This window comes from Anser anser (genome assembly GCF_964211835.1).
Source record: "Anser anser genome assembly, chromosome: 4".
NCBI lineage: Eukaryota > Metazoa > Chordata > Aves > Anseriformes > Anatidae > Anser > Anser anser.
The window spans coordinates 69,392,878-69,416,175 of record NC_139724.1 but is presented as its reverse complement, the minus strand read 5'-3'; the positions used below and the strand labels follow the sequence as shown (position 1 = coordinate 69,416,175).

At 47.4% G+C, this 23,298-nt stretch overlaps 1 protein-coding gene across 1 annotated transcript in view; it reads left to right on the top strand.

Moving 5' to 3' along the window:
- LOC310898276 (uncharacterized protein) overlaps positions 1-22,194 on the top strand; it is a 35,604-nt gene extending 13,410 nt beyond the window's left edge. Inside the window, exons 3-11 of the mRNA XM_083833039.1 lie at positions 1,397-1,465; positions 1,973-2,070; positions 7,159-7,263; positions 7,420-7,504; positions 11,396-11,500; positions 13,723-15,200; positions 15,622-19,082; positions 20,142-20,329; positions 20,447-22,194. Of these exons, the coding sequence (XP_083689165.1) occupies positions 1,397-1,465; positions 1,973-2,070; positions 7,159-7,263; positions 7,420-7,504; positions 11,396-11,500; positions 13,723-13,767 (507 nt within the window). The 3' untranslated portion in view covers positions 13,768-15,200; positions 15,622-19,082; positions 20,142-20,329; positions 20,447-22,194. The remainder of the gene's footprint in view (positions 1-1,396; positions 1,466-1,972; positions 2,071-7,158; positions 7,264-7,419; positions 7,505-11,395; positions 11,501-13,722; positions 15,201-15,621; positions 19,083-20,141; positions 20,330-20,446) is intronic.
- Positions 22,195-23,298: the final 1,104 nt, after the last annotated feature.

Sequence of the window (23,298 nt, the reverse complement as noted above, 5' to 3'; positions counted from 1 at the left end):
CATTACAGGTCATCTAGTCTAGCCTTCTGCTGTCTTTTACGATGTCTAGTTTGCCAGAGTAGTCCCTAATCCACTTTTTTCGATTCTGGGTTATGCTTTATTTGCACAGGCTCTGCCACTACATTTGACTACATCTAAGAGCAGACCTTCACAGTGAAGTAGATATCTTATACCTTGGCCTTCTTTGTGCTCTTGTGATTGGACCAACATTTTCTTTGCTGATGAGATATTTGATACCTTCTGTATCCCTTCCATATTTCAAATCCAAACATACTTCATGCTTTCCTGTTCCCCTGTGTGCTCAGGCTCTGTCCATATTCCTCCCAAACAGCCTCTCCCCACTTTCACCTTCCGTATACTTCCTTTCAGTTTGTGAGCTCAGTCAGGAGATTCCCCCCTCTGGCAGAGCTGGCCCCTTGTCATGTTTGCTAGACTTCCTGCCCTTCAGAACGGACCAGCTGCTTCTGCTCTCAGTGGTTGTTCTAGATCAACCAGCTCTCCTGGTCCCTTTTTGCCTCAGTCTCTGATGGGATCCTGCCTACCCGAACAAGCCCAGATTTGCTCGTTGGAAGGTCAAGATCTCTACCTGCCTACTTCTTTCAGGATCTTTATCACCATCTTGAGATTGCAGCCGACACTGTGATCAGCCTTCACATGTTTAGTTTGCTTTGGTCCACAAGTAGCAGAATGAGCGGAGTACCCCTCCTGACCTATCACACTTCTCAAAAAGTTGTCCTTAATGCCTTCTTGGTTTGTTGCTTTCAACCCTTCCTTGTTACCCTTCCAGCAGATACTGGGGTTGTAAAAATCCCCGGGGAGAAAACAGGTCTGGCAGCCAAAAGGTTTTATCAGCTGACTGTCTGATCTCACGCATTTTCTCTCCATTTTGGTGGTTTGTAGCAGACACCCATGACACTCCTCTGCTTGTTGGCCTCCCATCTCATTCTGACCCCTAAGCTCTTGACCAGTCTGTTACCTATTACTTTGCAGAGCTCTGCTTGTTCAAGTCACTCCTTTGCTTAGAGCACAGCCCTGTGCTCTTTATATTTTTCCTTTCTTCATTCCTGAAGAGACATCCGTCTGTAATAGCACTGCAGGAATGTAAACTGTCCCACTGCGCCTCAAATCCTAGAGATCCTAGCTCTGTGTGGTGCTTTGTGTCTGCAGCTGGACTTCTGATTTCTTCTGTTTTGCAGCACTTGTGTACAGACAGAGCCTTCAGAGAGGCCCTGTCACGCATCTTGAGAGCGAGAAGGTGAGAGTTTTGGAAAAGGATTAGGAACACTGCCTACTGCTTGCTCCTTACCTTTCCTTTTCTGTAAAACTGGTTCTGGTGTGATGAAGGAACTGAGCTATTTGATGGGTTTAGGAAATTTCAGATTGCCTTTGTTCCCAGGTGCTGCTATATCCAGGGAAAAGAACCCTCGCAACCCCTTGTGAGGACCAAGTGAGTGCGCACACGAGGGTATGTAGGCACTTGGAATTACTTTTAACTGGCTCTTCCACATGCAGCTTTTATGGTCTAGGGTGGGTTTGTGCATCTCTGGAATGATGCTGGTCTACTTCTAACGATTTGGTCACTGTTTAAGACAGTCTGCAGATCTGCTGAATCCCAGGTGACACACTTCCACCTACTTAACATACTTGCACAAATGTATGCATGTGTTCTGTGATAACTTCTGTTCAGACACCTTCCAGCAGATTTTGCTCATCTTCAGTGTCTTTCTGTGTGATGTGTTGGATTCTGACTGTCATGCAGTGGACTTGAGAATTAGTCCCCAGTGAGGAAGAGCAGAAGAAAATTTTTTCTTCCTCTCTCCATTGTAAAGGAGCAGAATCAGCGGGCGTCTGTCCTGTCACTTCCTCCTCCTCTTCTCAGAAGCTGGAAGACTGCAGTTCCCTGCTCCCACATCCTCATCTCTACTCAGATGTGTGCAACTATTGATGATTATAACGAGTCATTTTTTTCAAGTCCAGGGTTCTTCAGGTGAATTCCACCAAGGCTGTGATAGCTCCTAAGTTGTGCCCTAACTATCTGAAGAGGAACCATCCTAGAACAATTCTTAGGAGGTCAGTATGCACTTCCCCTGAGCACTTCTCCATAGCTGTGGAAGTTCATGTGTACTCGCCTGCTGTAGTATCTCAGTAACTTCTCTTTGTCCTTTCTTTTTGAGGGGGTCTGCTGTGCACAGTCTGAGAGAATCTTTCAAAAGAGAAATGAGCTAGTCATTGTGGTTTGTGGGCCACCCCCCTCAAAAAAAAAAAAACATTTCTTCCCACTGGCAGGTGGGATTTCTCTTACACGTGCTCTTTAAAGCTCCGGAGGTGGCTCCGTGTTTGGTAGTGTATTGTGATTTCTGTGCTTCTGTAGCCCAATACTTGTCTGTGTCACACCTGTGCTGTGTTCCCTGTGCTCCACAGCTGCTGCAGTCGGTGAGCTGCTGGGATCCAATGGCTCAGTTTTATCTTCTCCTCTACTATACCTGCCTATAGCCAGGAGAGCGTGTCTAGTACTGCTTGGTTGTGGCAAAAAAATACAGTAAAGTAGACCTGAGGGTGATGGCAGCTGTAAACCCTTGGGGTGGAGTGCTTTGCTGGGTCACATTACTGCATGCAGCTTTAGCACTAGATAGGTGTGAAGACGGAAACAGCTTATTAATAGCGGAATTACCTTCATGAAGGGTACACCTTTTCACATGCTTTGGCAGTACAGAAATAGGTTAATGTAACTTTCTCAGCTTACCACTTCTTACCACTTACCTGAGGGTGTGTCTCGACAAAATCACCATAATGTGTTTTTCTTGTTTCTGCTGTTGAAGTTACCCAAATGATTACCCTGGTGATCTTCACTTTCTGATCTGTGGTGACCATTCTGTCCTTGTCTGCTTGTCTCATGTCCAATATGGGCAGTGAGACTTTATATGCAAAGGATTGTAATATCCTTTCCTCCTTTGATTCATCCTTTTTCATCTGCTTTATCAATCCTCTGGCTTCTTCCTGCCTGTAGGCTCCTTAAAACATAATCAAACGAGTCACAGTGTATGTTAATGTTGACTGTATTGCAATAACAAGGTATTTGGTTCAAAGTAACTTCAAATACCAAGCTCTGCCAAAGCAGCCTCTGGTTGCATTCATTCTCTCACATGCATGTTTACCCTTCCACATGCACTGCAGGGATGAGCTTTCACTCCCTCCACTGCCAAGCTAGCTTTACCCTGAGCTACCACGTACTCACTGAGCTCTCGGGCCACCTCACCACATGCTTACCTCTGTTCCTGGTACTCCGTCTGTGCAGGGAAGCAGGGAGGGATGGCCTTGCATCCCAGCACCTTGCTGCTACTTCCTGACTTGTGGGGAGCAGAGTGGAAAGAACAGCTGCCGGAGAGCATTTCTGTGCAGTGGAAAGTGGGACGGAGCCAGAGGGGGAGGCTGGAGGAATAAAGCAGCAGCCTGCAGCCAGACAGCCTCTCTGCTGCAGGTGCAATATACCTGAGCTTCAGCCTTGGTTCGTCATGTCCTCAGAAGCCAGTGCTGTGCTCTACCAGTGGCAGCAGGAGGGGAGAGACCAAAGGTAGGGAGTACCAGTGAAGGATGAGGAATTTTTCTTGTGATTTCTTATTTCTCTGGAGCATACCTCACGGCTCCAGGTAGAGAATGCTTGGTGTAGCGATGTCTTTTCCCACAGTAATTTTGCTCCCAGCTAAGTCCACGCTATGCTCTGAGTGAAGCAAAAGTGTCCTGGTGATGGCATAAATATGCAGCCATAGCATGTACATGCAATAGCTGAACTGATGCTTTGCTGGAGAGAGGAGTTTATTTCTGAGTGTACTTGTACTTGCAACCCTAATAACCTTTCCACGGGTGTTTATGCTAGTGAACAAGTATTTTAAAAAAGTGCTCTTATATTGCACTTCTCATGATTCTGTGATTCTCGTGCACACGTTCATGCTGAGGGCATGCCTGATGTTCATAAGATCAGCAGGAGGCAAACTGCAAAGTTAAATGACTCGCTGAAAGCAATACCCCAAGTCACTGTCAGAGCATGGCACATCCCTACCTTGTCCGCTGGCTCCTCTTCATGTTTAAGCCCAAGACCCATTTTGATTTGGACTAAAAAAAAAAATTGTAGCAAGTGAAGCCACTAATGCATCAAGCTAGCAGCTTCTGTGGGCGTATGGAGTAATTGCTATTCCTAAGAAGAGCTTTCCTGTTTTGAGAAGAAAAGGGACTTTTCCTTCTTCCTCTTTGCCAATCCATAGCTTGTTCCACTTGGAACAAGAGATTTTTTTAAAAAGCAAATTTTCCTTGCTATTTTCATAGTTGGGGAGAAAAGTTTATAAAAATTTCATGTGATTTGAATGCAAAATGTGAGTATATTTGGAACAACAGTCACATAGGATCTGTCACTTGATTAAAAGACTATAAGGTTCAAAACATGTCTAAGAAATGTGTTTATTTTGATATAAAATGCTCTGTACTTCATTTCCTACAAGATAAATTGTCACCTGCTACAGAAAACTGCAGAGCTTTTTTCACCTAATCTTGAAAAATGATAGTAAAGGGAAAAGCCTTCTCGTAATTACTGCAAAGTGGTGTTTTGCCTTTGTCAGATGAAGGTCTTTCAACCAGCTGATATTTCATCTTTTTTAGCATTTGATTCTGCTCTAGTTCTTAGCAGAGCAATCATAATTTGAAGCTTGTTTGGTGCCTGTGGTTTCCAGCAATGCAAATGTGTAATGTAAAGCTGGAGTTCAGCCTAATGAATTGCAGCTTTCAGTGATTTCTCACTGCAAGGAAATCAATTTATGCCGTGAGGCAAGGCAGAGGGTAAGATCAGTTCACAGTCATTTGAGAGCCATTAATCTGATACAAAAGCTTTCCCTCTCCTAGCTGATCTCCTTTTTTGAAATGCTGCCCAGTTTTAAGTGTCAGAACCAAAAGAGGCAGACGGAGCATACAGCCGCAGCATTTCCACAAGCCGCGTTTCTCAATGACAGCTCTGGAGCTGGAGCAAGCATAGAGCCCATCAACACAGGCAGCGTTGAGGCTAACCTCTGCTCTTGACCATGAGGTTTTCAAATCCTTGTGGTGAAGGCTAGCGATGCTCAAACGGTATTCTACTAATTTCCATACCTCGTTTGCCTTCCCTGCTATGCAGAGGACCTGTTTAAAATATCAGCATACCTCAACCACAGTCTGGTTGCGGTGGCTTAATCTTGCAGTAGGTCTGGCTAGCTTGGTAATTCCAGCCCGCTGCTCATGTGTAGGTTGCTCATCGAGATGGGGGCATTCCTGTGCCATGATCCCATGCTGACAGTGGGCGTCTGTCTTTGTTCCTGTCTAGGAGGACTTTTGGCTCTGGGTGCAGCCCCAGCTCCGTGAAGCTGCTGGTGAAATTCCTGCTGACTCCGGTAGGGTTTGGCATTCCCCAGCTGTTGGCTCCTTCCTGCCCGCGTTCGTTCAGCTCCGCTTTGGGGTCAGCTCTCTTCTCTAGCCCTTCCCCTGCCGCTGTTGTCTCCTTAAAAGATGATAGAGGTGTAGAAATAGCATATTTTGCAGTCTTCAGAAAGGTTATTTTGTGGTTTCCTGGAGAGTCTAAGCTTGCGTCTAGCTTGCTTGTCAGTACTTTTTTTTTTCTTTCTCTTGTGAAACTTATATGCTGAAGGCCCAGTCTCACAGGAAACCATCTTCAACCAAACCACAGCAACAGACGTATCACACATATCCCCCTCCCCAAAACACTCTGAAAGATCACATAGGTGGCACAGTTTCACAGCCCTAAGAATTTCACTGCTTTGCAGTGGGAATGCACACACTGAGCAGGAAATCCCAAGACGTTCCACTGCCTCTGCCTCAAAGGGCCAGCCTCAGCTCAGTCTCATACCAATTCCTCTTAGGGTTTTTCTCCTGCTGGGGGTGTGGGGGGCATTACTTCTGCCTCCATCACAGTTAACTGCAATTAGCAGGAGGTCTCTTCCAGGTTGTGCACATGCTCCAGAGGCTGCATGTTGAGGTCACGGTGGGTTTTGACTAGTTGGGACTAAACTTCAGAACGAGTCGGAACCTTTGTGAAGTTGCCACTTGTTGCCTACCTGTCGTGATCCTTTTTTTCTGTTCGTCATTGTGCTCTGCGAGCCTTGGGTTTATTTTTTTTCTGCTGAAAGTTAATGCTACCTGTTAGTCATTCTTTTAATGTGTTGTCTCTGATTTTAGATAATGCTGTTATATTGGCTACCAATATACTGAACACAACCAAATATCACTGAAAATGTCTGTGTCAGTAGTGGTCAGGGAGTTTCGTATTTGATTGAACTTGGTAATTTTAAGTAGTGCTTTTTAACAAAAAGACATGAGTTGTCACAGTTAATTGGTCACTGTCTGGGATCAGGAGAAACAAAATTCAACATTTTAACTAGGCAGTCAGCTACCATGAGCATGAAAAAAATACCAGCTTTGTTGTATTCACTGTTCAAGGGTGGTAATCATTTGCTAGCTCCACTAAGTGGTACAAGGAATCATTTAAAGGAAAGCTAATAGAGGTAATAAGACAAGTCAGGATCAAGTCAGAAATGGAATTTGGAATTTTTGTTGAAAAGTCTAGATTCTGCCTCCTCCAGAAGTCAATGAGCATCCGAAGCTGTTGAAGTTTTCTCTCTCATATCCAGGTTTATCTGCACAGAATTTACAACATTTTCATAGGACATAAGACATAAGTCTTATTCTGATTTTAAAACAACAAAGCCTCATGGATTAAAATAAGAAGCCGTGGGTTTGCGTGACACTGCAGCTTGTTGTTAGAAGAATCTCTTCCTGTATAATTCCTTTTGGACTGCTCAGATTCCTCGGGTTTATCTGAGTTTTCCCAACCCTGGATTAATTCCATCTTTCTGCTTTTTCTCAAGATTTGTAATAAGTTGGTGGAAGGCCAAATTCTGTTTCTGGTGTTGGTTGACAAAATAAATTACCTTTTTTAATTTAGTGTTTATTTCCTATAATAAGCAATACCTTTCATATCTCTTTAGGCCTGACCACTATGCTACTTTTTTTTGTAGCATGCTGAATAAATTTTAGCTGTAAAGGTTTTTTCCTCTCTTTCCATGTCTTTCTGGTGCTTGTTCGTACATTCCTTAAAGCACAACTTTATTTCTCTTGTTACAGGAGATTGGAAAGACATGGGGGAAGGCCGAGAGTTGAAGGCCAGAGAAAGCCCCGTTCCCACTGCTCTAGGAGGCCTTGGCTGCTGTTATCTGCCAGAAGCTGGGGGTATGGGGCAGGTCTGAAGATGGCTGTTCTCAACACAAAGCACCTGCAGCCACCCCACCTGTTTTCCAGTGTGTCTCCACGTCTGCAGGTGGAAACTCACCTGCGCATGATACCCATAGTGTGATCTCTACAGGTGTTATTTTGCATCTTCTGTAGGCTCCACAATCTCAACCCCTTTCCTGCAGGCAAGGAAAAGGACCAGAACCACTTGGATTTAACACTTTGCAGCTTCCGTGACAGGGTGAAGAAGCCTATGAGGTATTACATGTGTAAGGAGATAATGCTGTCATTCCTGTTCTGTTCCTTATCCTTCTCTCAAGTTTTTGCACGGTTGTTGCCTTGTACATCTCTGTCTTGGGCACATGGCTTGTGCCAAAGTAAAAAGGGAGAACTTTTAAAAGTATTAGGAGCAGACTGGAGCAGGAGAAAGATGAGATTTGTATGGCAGAGAGGTGATTTGATGTAGTGAACGTGGCAGCTGTGGTCATTTCTCTCTTGTCCATGTACTGCTTTGACCCTGCCCTACATCCCCAAAGCCTTTATACCTCATCTGTCTCCAGGGCTCAGAAATATGACCTGGAGCCTCGCTGTGGTTCATGGCTTACCTACCAAAAAAAAAAAAAAAGACGACAAAACAAAAAACAAGTATTGTTTGTAAGCCTCTGTCATGGCACAGCTTGATGACGGGGAGGTGAGGAGCACGAGGGACCTGTTCAGGATGGGTGGTGTGCCCCACGTGGCTGGGAGATAAGGCAGAGCCCCGGCCGCATGACTGCGAAATAACATCTGGCACGCAGCAGCTCTGACTGCAGGTACAGACCACAGTAGCTGGATGGGCAGATGGGGGAAAAACCCAGAAGAATTTGAAAATCTGCTCAAAAAAACCTGTTGGCTCTCTGCACGTTGCGCTAGAAGAAACTGCACACGTAACAGTTCGAGTAACAAGCCCTACGAGGCCACACCGCGAGATCAAAGATTTTTTTGGCGTGATGTACCGGTGATGAAAACTGCCGGAGGATGTCGCAGTCGATGACTTAAGGATGGAATTTCCACACTGCTTGTGAGCCCTCTTGGTTATGCAGGGTGACGCCAGCCCTTCAGGGTTACTTGAACACTGATGGTTTTGTAACAGCCTTTAACAAAACGTTTTGTTTTGGAGCTCAGCGCTCCTATCTCGGGAGTGAATTCGTGACGTTTCCATGTTCCTGTCCAGGAAATGTGAGAAATCCTCGCCTGTTCCTGTACGGTCAGAGGAGGCTGAGGAGAGAGGAGGGCTTGGATAGTTCTCAGAATGAATGAATCTGCCCGGAGATGTTATGTTGTCTGTGTTTCTGGATGCTCTTTGGAGCACATCCAGAGATGGATTTAATCTAACAGGAATGAGGAGCTGTAAGTAACTCAGATGTTTGCGGTGCCCAGTTGTGTTGCTCTGATGTTGATTCTGGTCGCTCTCTGAGCAGAGACAAGCAGAGCTGTGCTGGCAGGTAGCACTGCAGTAACACAAGCAGTTAACGCTTCTGCAAGAGGTTAATGTGTCTGGGTGTCTGCTTTAAAGGTGGGCATTTCAAGTCTCACACCTGCTCTTCTGAAGCACTGGGTGAATGTGTTTAAAGCTGTTCAAAGGGGACGGTGGGGGGAGTAGGCTGCCCCAGCCTGAATTTCAGGATTTTGGTTCCTGATGTTGGTATTTTCACAGGGTCACCTGAGGTCATTCTTATTGTAACTTCTTGGAGGACTTCTAAGCTATTTATTACATACATGAAATATGTCCCCCTATAATATACAGACATGATGGTTTTGCAGTGACTCATGGGACTAACACTTCTGTTTCATTCTTGGGATGGTTTGCAAACCTCTGGTCAAATAAAAGCTAAGCTGGACACCGAGTTTTCTCTATTGCATCAAGTTTTGTGGCATGAAAAGCTTAAAAACATGGTGTTCTGGGAAAATTTCATAGCTGCAGCAGTAAATACTTCTATCTATTAGCCCAGGTTTCATGACAAATTGCTGTGTTCGTGTGTGTGCACCTGTCCCTGGTCATGGCTACTTGCAGAATTCGTTTGAATAAGTTAAAGTGAAACATATTGTGCTGCCCCACGTAGCTGTTATCGTTTGGCTCTCATTAAAAGCTTTCTTCTCAGCTTCCTGTGCAGAGCCCTTAAGCCCTGCAGCAGGCTGCGGGTGGTGAAATCAGGGAATTTCAGCAAGTCAGAGAAGGAAGTGAACGTTCAGTTCTCCTGCACGAGCGTGTTCAGAAGTACCCTGATAAAACAGGCGGGGGGGACAAGCTGAAATAACTCCAGAAAGCGACTTTTTGTTCCAGCAAAGAGCTGCGATGTCACTGCATTTTCAAAAGCAAAATCTCCAACAATGGAGTTTTGTGAGCTGAGTCCTAAGGCAGCTGCACTGTCTGCATGGCTTTTGGTTAAGGTTAGCAGTGAAGCAAATGCCATGTTCTGGTGCTGGCAGGTGGTTAACCAAAGGGAATTTCACTTTGCTGCGGAGATGGGAAACCACAATACGTGCGTCTTCCTGCAGGTTGTGCAGTGGGCATTCAGAAAAAATCCTGGGGGTGGAGGATGTGGGGAAGATGCTAAAAAATCAGCTTCAGATTCCTCTGGTCCATTCAGAGAAGCTGTAAGAGATTTCTCAGGTGGGCGGAGAAGGATGTGTGGCACCACACGTCTTAGAGCTCCTTTTGTTAGCCAGATCAAGATGTGTAGCTGGATTATAATGGGTACACTTGAATACAGAGGGCATTTCTTCCAAGCACCTTCACCAAATGCTGTGCCTAGTGGTGCAGGTGTCGTAAGGCTATTAAAATGTAAAATGTCTTCCTCAAAAAGGCCCCTTTTAAAAGAATTAATAGACTGTTTTGGACTAGGAGCTTTGTGGTGGTGATACAGGGGTCTGCTCCACTGTGTGGCAAACACAGCGAAACGCTTTCTTCTCCTGAATGGATGAGCTGAAGGTGGCCTGCAAATAAAGAAAACCTAACTGGTCATGTTTTATGTTTTTTTCTATAAATTATAGAATATTTGGAGGGGTTTTAAGGGAAGAAAGCAGTGTAAATGAATGCCAGAAAGCAGTTGTTTCTGCTTGCTTTGGACCATAGGAATATCTGTCCTCTCAGTTGGATTGCTACCTAGATTGGCCTTTTTTGGTGCATTTTTTTGGGAAAATTTGAGTGAAGACACCTGAATGCAAAGAACATTCTGTAATGTCAGCCACTTGGCAATTTCAATTTGTACTTCAGACAGTTAATGCTGGAGAGGTGTTACGTGCGAATTATCTGCAGGTGTACAGTCACCAAAATGAATGTCATCACTACTAATCTGCTGATTTTTGCTCTGATATGTCAGTTTTGCAGGTCTTGTTAGAACGAGTGGGATTAAAATCAATTACACAACCCCCCCAGACCAGCTGAACGTGCTGTAGGAATCTCCCAGAAACAAAGAGATGTACACAGCACTACTTCCTTCCTGTGCCAACATGTGAACGTGGAAATGACTGTCCTTGATGAAGAGCCAAGGGGTTCAGCCTCTGACAGAGGCCAGCAATGGACAGCATGGTGAGGGCTGTTTGCCCTGTTTCTTGAGGATTCCCTGCTGGCTGTCATCAGCTAGTGATGGGGGGACTCGTGAACCAAACGATGCACCCTGGCTTCTGCTTAGAAGCCAACAGACCTTTCTTCCTTCAGTTCATCTAATCATTTTTGAAACCATTTATCCTTCTGACAGCCAAAACATCCTGCTGCAGTAAGTTAGCAAATCTGATTGTGCCTTTTGTCACGCAGTAATTTTTTTTCACTGGCTATCAAATTTTTGCATTGTGAAAACCAGTGACAAGTAATCTTGTTCATCTTCTTGTTCACTCGTGATTTTATAACCCTCAGACATCAGTCATCTCTCTTCCTACCTAAAAAGGTTGAGATTAGTTAATCTTTGGGTGTGAAAGCCGTTCTGCATCTGTTTAAATCTAGTTCACTTTGTGGTTTTTTGTGCTGTCTGTATCTCATTTATTAGGAGGTGACCCAAGCTGTTCAGTTAGCGGTGAGAAAAGGATTTATAACTTAGCACAATGCCCTTGGTTTCTGAGTCTGACCCTTTCCTAATTCTTTTTGCCTTCCTAGTGGTGCCCAATCCCTGCCTCCATATGCTCGGGAAGCTTGGAACTGAGACCTCGAAATGGCGAAGGATGTAGCATTTCCTGCATGGCTCAGGACAGGTGCTATTCTGTGAGTACCCGTTCAGGCTTATCGTGGAAGGAAATGCCAATAAGTATCAGTTAGGACATGGACTTTTTTTTTTCCAAAAGCTGACTTAGGGAAAAAATGGCTTCACATTGTTATAAGCTATGGTATAGGTGGTCCTCAGGTCAGTCCTTGTTTTCCCCCTTTTCCTGTCTCCCTTCCCACACCATGAGACTCTTGAGAAATGGAAAGGAAGTCGTTCCCTAAAAATGTTTTGGTTCCCCTTCTGATTCCAGTGGAGAACACTTGAGTCATGCTTCGGAGTTCCAATAATTCCACTGATTACAAAAATCACATCCGTTTTTTTAGGCAAAAGAAAGTTTTGATTTTAAGGGGAGCTTAGAAGAAAACAGGAAGCTGATGCTGGCAGTCTGATTCGTGCTGCATGCGAGGAATTCGATTTCAAAAGCCTTCCCAAACATAAGCTTAAGGGGCGCGAAGCACCTGGGCTTTTGCAGCAGCTGAGGAATTTTTGTCACTGCCTTGCACTGCTCTCATTTCTGAGGAAAAGTAGAAGCATTAAGTGACTTCATGTCAGTTATATATGCTGATATATCCTTGATCTTACAAAAACCTGAAGCATGAGTTTTCTTTTTTATGTATGTGCAAGAGTACTTGAAGGTCCAAGCGTATGCTAAGAAATGCAGGTGTTCAGAAAGCACCAGCAATTCCCTCATGCTAGTAGCTCCCAGAGCCTATAATTGAAGCTTTTCATGAGGTTTTAAAGATTGTTAATAATTAAAAAAAAAAAACACCTCTTACTCTGAAACTATTCATCTTTTTTTTGGGAAAAACTGGGGGAGAAGATGTAATGAATAATTCATTCAGCCATACCACAGGTAAGGACACTGCTGGGGTCAGACGGTCCCAGGAAGACGGGACAGGCTCTTTCTGTTGTGTGGAAGAGTTTGAAACAGGCTTAGCTGTTTTTTCAAGGCATTGGTTGGTCTGATATTGTATTTCTACATAACCCTGTCTCAAAGTAAGCAGCACATCCGAAATGAAGACGTCAGACCTTTGTCTGCAGCATTTGACTTTGATTTCTGAAGGACTTCATCTGTCACCTTCCAGCTGCTTTGGTCAGTCTGTGGAGTTGTCCTGTTTGGGCTGAGACCAATACACGTTGTTTCCTTCTGTATCACCTACTTTTATTCATTCTTTTCCTAGATGATTTTGTCTGGCATTGCTCTCACCAGACAGCATCCACTTTGTTTCCCTGCCTTACATTTAGATTCCCCAACCCCTGAATGTTCAGGGGCATTGAGGGTTAGGTCACTCCAGCCTCAGCTGTCTCTTAGTGCAATTACAGACACATTAATCACTGCAGGTTATCAATAGCAGCACTGCCCTGCTGATGCAAGGCCACCATCTAGAAAGACAAGTCTGAGAAATTGGATCCAGTCATTACAAAGCCGAGATCATTGTTCACTGGGTTCAGGGATTGTTCTGATTCTGGGGGTAGGTGGCATAGGGAGTGTACTTCTTGCCCATCCTATTGTCTTGTGTTAGTCACCAGTGCTGATTAAAGCCCAGCCCAGATTGGAGATACGAAGGTGACTTCATTACCAGTGTGTCAAGGAAAAGGAAGGTGTAAACTGATAGGAAGGTGCAGTGGCTGAATCCCACCCTGTGTGTACAATAGCCGTCCGTGCACCCATCCACCCTAAGGTGGTGGGAGCTTGTGCAGGAGCCAAGAGAAAAGAAACAGAAGGCTAAACCTGGAAGGATGGAGAAAGGGGGAGAGGTGGGCCCAAGGAGGAACAGAAGAGCTGGCAAAGGGGATTTGATTTCTTGAAACCGTGCATCGTAGGAATGACTTGGATCTGCACAGCTGAAGGCTTGGGGAGGCTGGAAGAGCAGCTTCTCCTGTCTTACGTTAATTTCAGGCAAATGGCGAAGTTAATTTGCTGGAGGTCCTGACTAATGCAATGGTGATGCAAAGTTTTCCTCTGTATTTTGTGTCCTCAGATTGGAGGAAGCATGTAAATAGTGCAGCTCCCAGACAGGTGCTTTGCAGAACGTGAAACCAAGTCATTTCCAAATTGCAGGATGTAAAGAATCAATTGAAACGGTTCAAATGATTGAAAATACCCCAACTGGAGATACCTGTGAGGTTTTGGAAAGCTATTTGTGTCTTGGAGAAAGCTGACCTAGCAGAACCAAAACTGTTATTGAAACTTAACCTGTTAAACTGCTGGCTCTTGCAGGGGAGACGCGGGAAGAAAGCCCCTGTGAACCAGAAGGCCGGGTGAAGAGTGGGCCCGTCTGAAGGCTGGCAGAGTCGGGTTCAGGTCCACTTCCGTACAGCCCTCCTGTGCCCATCATCCCTGACGTGCTGGGGGAAAATCTGTCCTTCCTCTGGGCTGAACGAGAGGCATCCCTGAGCATCCTGCTGGCTACGGCGCTGCCCTACAGCAGGAGAGGTTCGTGCCCCAGCTGCAGACACACATGTCCATGCTGCAGTCCAACACGCTGTTCCCTTTACGTGTGTGCGTGGATTTGGGTGATGCTCTGCAGCCGTGCCGTGAGCAGGGCTGGGAGGCGGTGCACACCATGGTTTCTGTGCGGCTGGTTGCAGAAGCGCTGCGTGACGCGTGTTGTGGCTGAAAGGCTGGGGTGGCAGCGAGCCTCTGACAGTTCGTGCCATCCTGGCTGCTGCCCGCGGGATCGAGCGAAGTGCTGGGAGGCAGGGAAGGGCATTGCTCCATCCCGGGGAGTGCCTGCGCAGGGCTTGGGGATGCTCCCGCAGAGCCAGGCAGGGCTGCCAGCTGGCATGGGGCTGCAGTGCCGTCACGGAGGAGGGGCGCGGATCCGCAGCACAAGCCCCAACAGGGCAGAAAAAGGGAAAACTTCTCCTGGGGAGACTGCAAGGGGTTTTCCAGTTGGGGTAGCTAACGGAATTTGGGCTGGAAGGAGGCTTCCTTGCCTTCTGCAAGGATACAGCCTGACTCCCCTCAGCCTTCTAACCTACTGTCACAGTTTCTAATCTTTTCTTAGAAACTCCCATGGTCTTTTGTTCATTTTTGCTGTGTTTTTCTCAACAGTGTTATTAAACGCTGTGCACTGCAGAGGGATTCCTTCGTGTCCAGCTGCCGGCGCCGCTGCTTGTTCCTTGCTCTCTGGTGCCTGGCTCCAGCTGCAGCAGCCTGTGACTCATTCCAGCCTCCGAGCTGCTCTGAGGCATTGCCCTGCTAGTGATTCCTCTTCGAGGATTTGTGCAATTCACGAGCCCTGAAGTTACCTCACTTTGCAGTTGTCCTTGCTGAGCTGCCTGCGTTTTTCAAACCAGCTCTCCGACTTGCCAAAGCTGTTCTGATTTCTTTCACCATTGTGCTAGCATCTCCTTTTAGATTGAGATCTGCGTGTGGTATTAATGCATCTGTCCCATCCCCCATCAGTGGAAATGAAAATAACTGCATATTCAATCCAGGACCAATCTTTAAGTCTCCTAATTTGATATATTATTCAGGACTGCTTTTGTACCCCTTGAGATAATGTTTTTTACAGGTGGCTTATGGAAAACATGTCACAATGGTATTCAAACTCTCAACATATCTCATGCTATCTACTATTTTTTCCCCTGTCCTCAAGAACTGTTATCCTGTAAAAGGAGGAAATTACCAGTTTGACCGTGAGTAGCAGCCAGCATGGATTTGTCAGGAATAAATCACTTTCTTGCTGTCGGGTAGGTATTTGCAATTCATCTGCTTGTTCCTTTCTAGAGAGTAAGGGGGATTGAAGTTAGATTCTTTTTGTTGTTTTCAAGATGTTTGTGCTTTCTGAGTCTCTGAAGTTTCACCTGTCCTCCACAACTTCCCAAACAAGACCATATATGTTTGGGAATTCAAAAAATTCAACTTTTGTTATGTACTTGGTGATGAACAGCACCAGCCCAACCACTTCGAAAAAATTCAGTTCATCCGAAGAATCCCTAGTTTTAAGTTCGCCCTCCTTCGTTATCACTGGTGTTTGTTGTGTTAAGTGCCCTGGGATAGCTGGTGCTTGCGAAGGAGGCAGGAGCAGAGGGGTTGTGCCCTTCTTGTATCAGATGTCAGTGCTTTTCTCTTGGGCAGATTTCAACTCCTTCTTCTGTCTTCCTCTTTCAGTTTAATATCAGGGTCCCAAACGTGGTATGCACCCAAGTGAGATTCAAATGAACACACACGAGGTCAGTGTAATTACATACATCTGTCAGACTGAGATGAGCAATTCAGTAACATCAGGGGTGAGCAGTGCCCTTCGTTGCTTCACTGGAAGCACTGGCACTTCAAATCCTGGTTTAGAAGTCAACAGAGGTGAGTTTGGTCTTGTTGATCTTTGTCTGCTCAAGAACTACAACATCTCGGGGCTACCTTCCTGTGGCCTAGGAAAGCACAGAGGCTGAGGGTCACATTAATGATGCACTCTCAAACTTGCGTGAGTTTCCAAACTGACTGCTTGGTTTTAGTCAATGCCACCATTTCCTCACCTCGGTGGGCAAGGGAGTCAACGTCGGTGTTTTATACAGCGGAGGGAATACTACAAAAGCTGACATTAAGTGTAAGGGATTTTTGTGTTATCGCCTACTAGTTTGCACATGACCTGGTGTGATTCATAGTCTTCACAAAGTGGGAGAGCAACTACAAAGAGGGCGATTTTAGAAATATCATCCAATTGAGCTGTGAGGAAATCAGACATAACAAACAAATGGAAACAGTTGCTGTACCCCGGGCTTACCGTAAAGCGTTCACAAGCTGCAAAAAATACAAAAGCTGTGGACTGTGAAGTCAGGAAGGTCGGGGCAGCAGTGATAAACATGCAGGAAGGACAGAGAGAAGGCCTAATATGTGGAATTGTGTTGTCAGGGTTTTAATTTGCTGTGATTTGGGGGCCTTAGATATCAAATAGGTACTTGCCTTGGACCTCCGAGGCTTTCGAGGTTCTCTCACCAACCAGTCTGTTAGCTGGGTTTTCAAAACAAGCCTGTGCATTTGGATGGAGGAATTTAGTGTCAAAAAAAAAAAAACCTGGAGGATTTCTTTCCTGCCTCTTCACCGTCCTTCCCTGCCAGCAATGGTCAGTGTCATGTTTCTTACAAACACGTCTAGTGTTTGTCCTGGAACCCATGCCAAGGGAGCCATTTTCCTGATTTAGCACTGATTTCTGTGATAACTGCATCACTTTTGTGTTTTGGTTTAGCTGGGGTTTTTGAGGTCTCCTCTCTGTGTCCATAGGCTATTTATTTATCTGTACATCTCGAATACTGTGAAGGTCAATAAGCAGTTAAATAAGCAAACTCCCTCTCAGGTGGTTCAGAGGAAGGGGAGATATAGGTCGTCTTTTGGTCTATTTTTTGGGGGGGGAGGGTTGTCCTCTGTCAAATAGCTCAAACCCAACGAGGAGCTATGCAGATGGAGAGAGAAGAGCTGGGAGCTCAGCCTGGAGAACATAAGGCTCAGGGTGAGTCTTCCCCATGTGTACCAACACCTGGTTTGGGACAGTAAAGATGAATCCAGAGTCTTACCAGTGGTGCCCAGTGCCAGGACGAGAGTCAGTGGGCACAAGCTGAAACATACAATTCCAACATCCCGTAAGGATAAACTTCTCTGCTTTGAGGGTGATTGAATCCCGGAGCAGGTTGCATAGAGAGGGCGTGAAGCCTTCGTCCTCAGAGATGGCCAAAATCCATGGGGATGGTCAAACCCCGCCTGCCTGCAGCCTGGCCTGCCACAGCTGGCCCTGCTCTGACGTGATGGTTGGGCTTAGCTGATGTCCAGATCTTCTTCCCCCCAGCACCCAACTATTTGGTGATTTTGCAAACTTGCCATTGAGTGTGACAGTCATAAATTTGCTTTAGAAAAATGCTTCGTGCCTAGACCTGCTGTCTTCCCTCAGGAGTTCCAGTAACTTTGCTCCTGCATTTCCGTTTGGTACTGGCTCCCAGCCCGTGTCCCTTTCTGTAAAGTTTAGTTCCTATAAGTCCTTTCACATGCAACAGAATTTTCCATTATTATTTAATGAATGCCCAAAAGCTATTATACTGTTTATTTCCTTAAAAAGTGTTTTAAGAAAAACCTTTCTTTGTGGTCAGTCTTGGCTTCTTAAGTAAACTTTTATAACCTTTTGCTGTGTTTATATTTCCCTCTTTTTTTATTTGACCTCTCACTTGCCAAGAGGTGGAGTGGAAATCCCACGCTCCAGACACAAATACACTTCGATGTCTTCCGAACCCATGGCTTCTTCTGTGGCTGTTGCTTCAAAGAGATCCTGGCTTTCCAACTCGAGGGGCCTGCAGTGCTCATGCTGGCAGCTGGGCTTGTTACCTGCCTCAGCTGTAAGCCTCTTGTGTAAATGACTCACCCGTATTTATAAGGAATTGCACTGGTAAGTGGAATAATTGCAGCAGTATAAGCAGTGGTGTAGCTACAGGTTTATGCTGGCTTGCTTGTTCTCTGTCAGCCATGGGGAAGAAAATCATTGCTCCCTTTTAAACTGGGCAAAGAGGAGACCCGGCGGAGCCTGTAGCCTGTGCCTATATGAAGGTACTACACAGGTGGCCTGAAACTCCAGTTTTTAGTGTGCCTAGCCAAGGGCTTTCTATGTGAAATCACGGGATTGTCTCACCGAAACTGCGTCAAAGCAACTGCAGATTTTGCTCAAACGTCTCCTGCTTTGTGTTAGCACCATCTCTATGAAAACAGCAGGATGCCCCTGTGTTTTGCAGAGTGCCCCAAAGCTCAGCACTCCCGAGAGTCACCACCATCTGTTTTCCATGAACTGAATGCTGCACAGTATGGGAGGAGAGTGGAATTTGATTTTTCAAGTCCAGCCAAACATCAGCTGCTTAGGATGAAGCCTTACAACAGTACTAACACTGCCTTGTAAGCAAACAGCTCCAAGATTGCAAGGGATGACACGAGGTACACAAACCCAGCTGCTTATCTTATTGGGTCTTTTGCCCTAGATGCTGGGGGCATTATGTACCCCTCTGGTTAGGGAAGCAGCATGACGACAGCTTTGTGAAAACCCCTATTAGACATTGTTATCTGTTCTCACGGTTTGTTTTTGCAATTACAGCAAAATAGAAATCCGTGCAAGTACTCTTAGCGCAAGCCAGTTGTAGGGACTGACTCGAAAGCATTCAGTTGCGCCGGCTCTAAAAGGGGTCCAGCTCTGAATTTTGACTGCAGGAACTGGGTTCTTTACAGCTGCTGGCAGTGCAAAGGCACAAGCTGACTGCAGGGAAGAACGAAAAGCAGCCCTTTACCTTTCCTAACTGAGAGAGTTGCTTTTTCTGCTGAACTGTTTCCCAACCTTGTTGCTGCACCACGTTCGCAACAACTGATGTTAATGCCTGCAAGAGCATGGCAGAGGCAGAAGGGAGAGTGTCCTCACGCTGTTTTGCAACACTGCACATTTTGAAGTTCCTTAGCAGTGCAAAGAGGAAGTGGTTATTGGCTTCTGCTGCCGTTTCAGGAAGGATGGAGCTCCAGTAAACTTTCCCTGAGAGAGTCACCTGGAAACCACAGAGATAAAACTGCCTGAGAAAGGAGATGCCACCGGCAGGAGATGGAACGTGGAGGGCAAGGTGAGCACAGTCCCTGGCTCTAAGAGAAAGTCAAGACCGGTGAAACGTCCCCTGGACAGCACCCACTATTTTTGCCTCTATTCTTAGGAGTCGGAGGCTTTGACATTCTGTAGGAGGGGGCGCAGCGCCGGGGGTGTGTAGGTGCAGTGCAACGCAGCCTCAGCAGGGCTCACAAAACCAGCTGCCACCCGTTCTCGGGGTGACGGCGGCAAGGTGGCTGTGCTCATCAATTTTTTCCACTGCACACTGTGCCTCCCTGGGAGCTGCCGCCGTGCGGCGAGTTTAGGGGATTCCACATCTGGTTATCAAAGGATGGATCTTGTGTGGGAGGGGAAAGCCTGCCTGCACCTCACGCTGGCTCCTCGTCTCTGCCGCAGCAATTCAGCTAAAAAGATGACTTAGTAACTGCCTTTCAAGCTCCCTGCTCTCGTCCCTCTGGCTTGCCTCAGCATCGCCTCTTTGCCTTAGTGTCTCTTTCAAGCCAACTTCATCTTCTCCCTTCCAGTCCAGGGCCAAAAGACTGGCACTGGGGAGGTGTAAAACCATGTGGGTGCCCCAGGGGAGAGTGGTGCTGATACCTCTGGGGCTGAGGTGCCTCTTGGTGACCACCCCTCTCAGATACAGAGGTACAGAAAGGAAATCAGAGGGTGCTTTTGGAGCTGACCTGTCTGTCTGGGTGACCCTCTTGGCTGGGCTGGATGATGTCCAGGGCACTGAGTCTTGCCCCGAGAACTGCTTTTGTGTTGGGGTGTGACTGGAATAGGGTAAAAGTGGGCTCTGATCAGCCAAGTGGACTGCTCAGAAGAGAGAGAGGACTTGGCTTCCTCGGTCCTATTAAAAGAAACTCTTTGTGGTTTTAAAGCTACTTTAGAGTCACGGGGGAGCTGTCAGAGCTCTGTTTTATAAGAAAACAAGGTACAAGCTTGGAGGCAGAGCTGCTTTTGCATCATTCACCTGCTGATGAGGACCAAAATCCCTTCTTGTCTTAGCACAAGCACCTGGTTTGTGTGCATGCGTGCCTGTTGCGTTTCTTGTCTGATTGTAGGCCTGATCTTGCAGCTACAGGTACCGTGCTTCAGCTTCCTGTTTAACAGGACACCGATCTGTGCTGACAAGGCTGCTCCCCTGGGTTGCGTTGCTCTGCGGGAGGCCGCTCTTCTGCAGGATCTCAACGTGCTGTGAACTCTCAGCTCTTCCCCTCTCACCTTGCTCACCCAGCCAAGAGCATCCCCAACGAGTGAATGCTGGTAACTGGGGGGCTGTTGTTTCAAGAGCAATTACGAGCATTAGAGTAGATCATTGTGGACCTCATTATTCAATTCTACGGTTGTAATAAATATTTTTATATCTTCCTCCTCCTGCAGTTGACAGATGCAAGTTCTAACGACATGTAGACCTTGGTGTAGGCATGTTCTCTCCAGGCACATGCGTTTGTGATGATGCCCCTCCTCTGCACGGCGCAGCAGTGAAGCCCTGACAGACAGACAGACTGCCTGCTCGTCTCTGCTTCGTTGCAGGTGTGACAGGGGGCACATCCCTCACCCAAAGAATCATCTCACATGCATTCAGAGTGGGTGCCTATTTGATCCTGAGCTACAGGTACGACTTGTCCTGCCAGGGGAAGGTTTGCTGGCCTCCTAGCAGAGGACACGTGTCCCTGGGGAGGAGAGCTTCCCCAGTGCCGTGCCCAGGTGAGCCTGCCCTGAGCAGAGGGAAGGATTGAGAGCATGTCCTTTGTTGTGCCTGCTGCGTGTGTGTAGCAGATGCTGTTCGAGTGCATCGTTTAATTGCATGGAAAATACCATGTGCTTTGGGGCTGATGCCATGTTGTAAGGAGGCTCTGGGTGAACGTCTGCCCCTGCTCGCCTCTCTGTGCTGCTGTTGATCTCCTGGCCCTTTGCTGTGACTATCCTGTTGTGACATGTGAGGGTTAGAGGCGGACTTGTGCAGTCCTTGAACAACTCCTGGATGCCGTTAAGGATAGGAACAGCTCTAGCTCATGTTTTCTAGGTACTCTGCACCAGGCCTTTTCAGAAGCTCTGGCAATACAGAGCAGTCAGTGCCCTAAAAGCAGCTCCTAAACCATACCCAGTCAGTGCTGCTACAGGTGGCATGTTCCTGCTGGCGAGGATCGCCTCCTGCTCAGGCTTAGGGCTCAGACTTGGACTGCTCTCTGTGCAGGGAGGGGAGGCTCCTCATCACAGCAGCCAGGACCAAAGGAAGGTCCCTTCCCTCTCTGGGGGTGTCTGGTTCCCATCTGCCAGTCGTTATTGAGGGTGGCACTTGGCAAAGCTATGTCCTCGCTCCTGGTGAGGTAGGAACAGGCCTTGCAGAAGATGGAGTGGGTGTACCGTGCTGAGAACCCCTAAATTAGATCTGCTTCTCTGGGGGCAAGTTCAGATGGTGGGGAAGGAGAAGTAGGATGCTATTTTGGGCCGTGCTGGTGTGCTGTGCTTGAGTGGTTTAACGCCCCACCAAACCCCTCTTTCTCTGGGTAGATGTTCAAGTGTCTGTGGGCATGCCTCTTTGGCATGATCTGCCTGATCTTCCTTGAGGCGTGATGGCAGGCGTGAGGGTGGTTCCTCTGTGGCTGGCTGAGCTCCTTTCTGTACTCATTTCCCCCCCCTCCTATGACCTGGGACGCCTCGGTCCGTGGATATCCCAGCCCCTCTCACCTGCTCCATGTGGGTGCTGAGAGAGACGGAGCCCCTGCACCACAGCAAGGCCCGAGCCCTGCGTCCTGCCTCACCCGGGCAGGAAAAGCCCAAGCGAGGGCTTTGGTGAGTAGGGTCTGTGATGGGGCTGCTCCTGGGGCTTGCTTCGTGAGCATCGTGGCTCTCCTCCGGGCTGGGGACCAGGTGGCTGGTGCAGGTGGCTGGCGTGCTGTGAGCTGCAGCTGGCCCTGCCCGGGGAGGGCTGCGGGGGCACAGCTGGAGCCGGGCACAGCTTGGTCCCTTGTCCTCCATGCTGCGAACGCTGGGCTCACCTAATAACCCGTCCTGCCTCCGAATGCTGCCTGTGACACTTGTCTGTAACCCAGGAGGTCCCTACTGGGAACGGTGAAGGTGGGGAGATGCTTTTGGTATCAATAGAGCTTGAACAAAGAGATCGGGTGAGTGCAAACAGGGGAGGGAGAGGGCCACAGCGGTGACAGGGAGGGGACGGAGGAGGATCTGCCGGTGCCCCAAAACTGGGTCCCACAGCTCTTTCCTCCCTCCCACTCACTGAGAACTGGGGGTGTAAAAGCCTTGGGCGAGGCGTGTTGGTGTGACAGCGGGTGGGTGGGTGGCAGCGTGAGCAGGCGGCTGTCCTGCTCGCTGGTGTGACCTGGTCTCCAGAAGTGGTGCGGGAGGGCTGTCCTGGGGAACACGTGTGGTTGAACCAAGCACACACTTCTAATGGTGGTTGTTGGGGTTTTTTTTTGGCACCTTCTAGAAATAAGCCTTCTCGTAACCCACCCTCTGGTCCAGTGCTGTCCACAGCGGAGCTGCGTGTGCTATGGAAACACCACAACCTCCTGAGGGAGATCATCAGCCCCTATCAACACGTCTTGAAGGGTTCTTGCACCGGTGGCTTCTCACCCGTAAGTGCATAAAGAGGAGGAAAAAGTGGATGTAATAAAGAGAAAAGGAGGGAATGCACTGAACAGCAGCAGTGCTGTTGGGAACACGTGGTGCCTCAAACCTCCGCTGGCTATGGGAGCTCTCCTGACCCTGCTGGAGCTCTGCCACCCCCAGGCAGGACATGCCTAGAAAGCTTCGGTGAGTGGGCTCGGCTGGGCTTTGCACCTAGCGAGGAGCTGAGGCATCAGGTGAGAAGGCAGGGGCCCACGTTGACGATGAACGCTGCCGAACCTGCTATCACATCGCTGAGGCTCTGCTGGTTTGACCTAGTCCTCCACAGGCATTTCTGCAGCTTTAGATTTGTAGCTGAAAGCCACAGGCTGGCACCTACTGGAGCACGGTACTAGGAAACATTACTGCAGCATACTTTGAATTCACATTGATTTTGTAGAAAAAGAGTTTGAGACTTCCCTTTTTTAGACTGAGCAGCACTGCTGTTCTGAGTACGGCGGCGTGGCGTGCTGTTTGGAATTTCCCTTGCTTTCTATATATACACACGCAGCAAAGCCACAGGAAATAGAAGCTTAAAAAAAAATACCGTCAAGCATAGGTATCTTCTTGAACAAACTCTATTCTTGTCGTTGGTATTAATG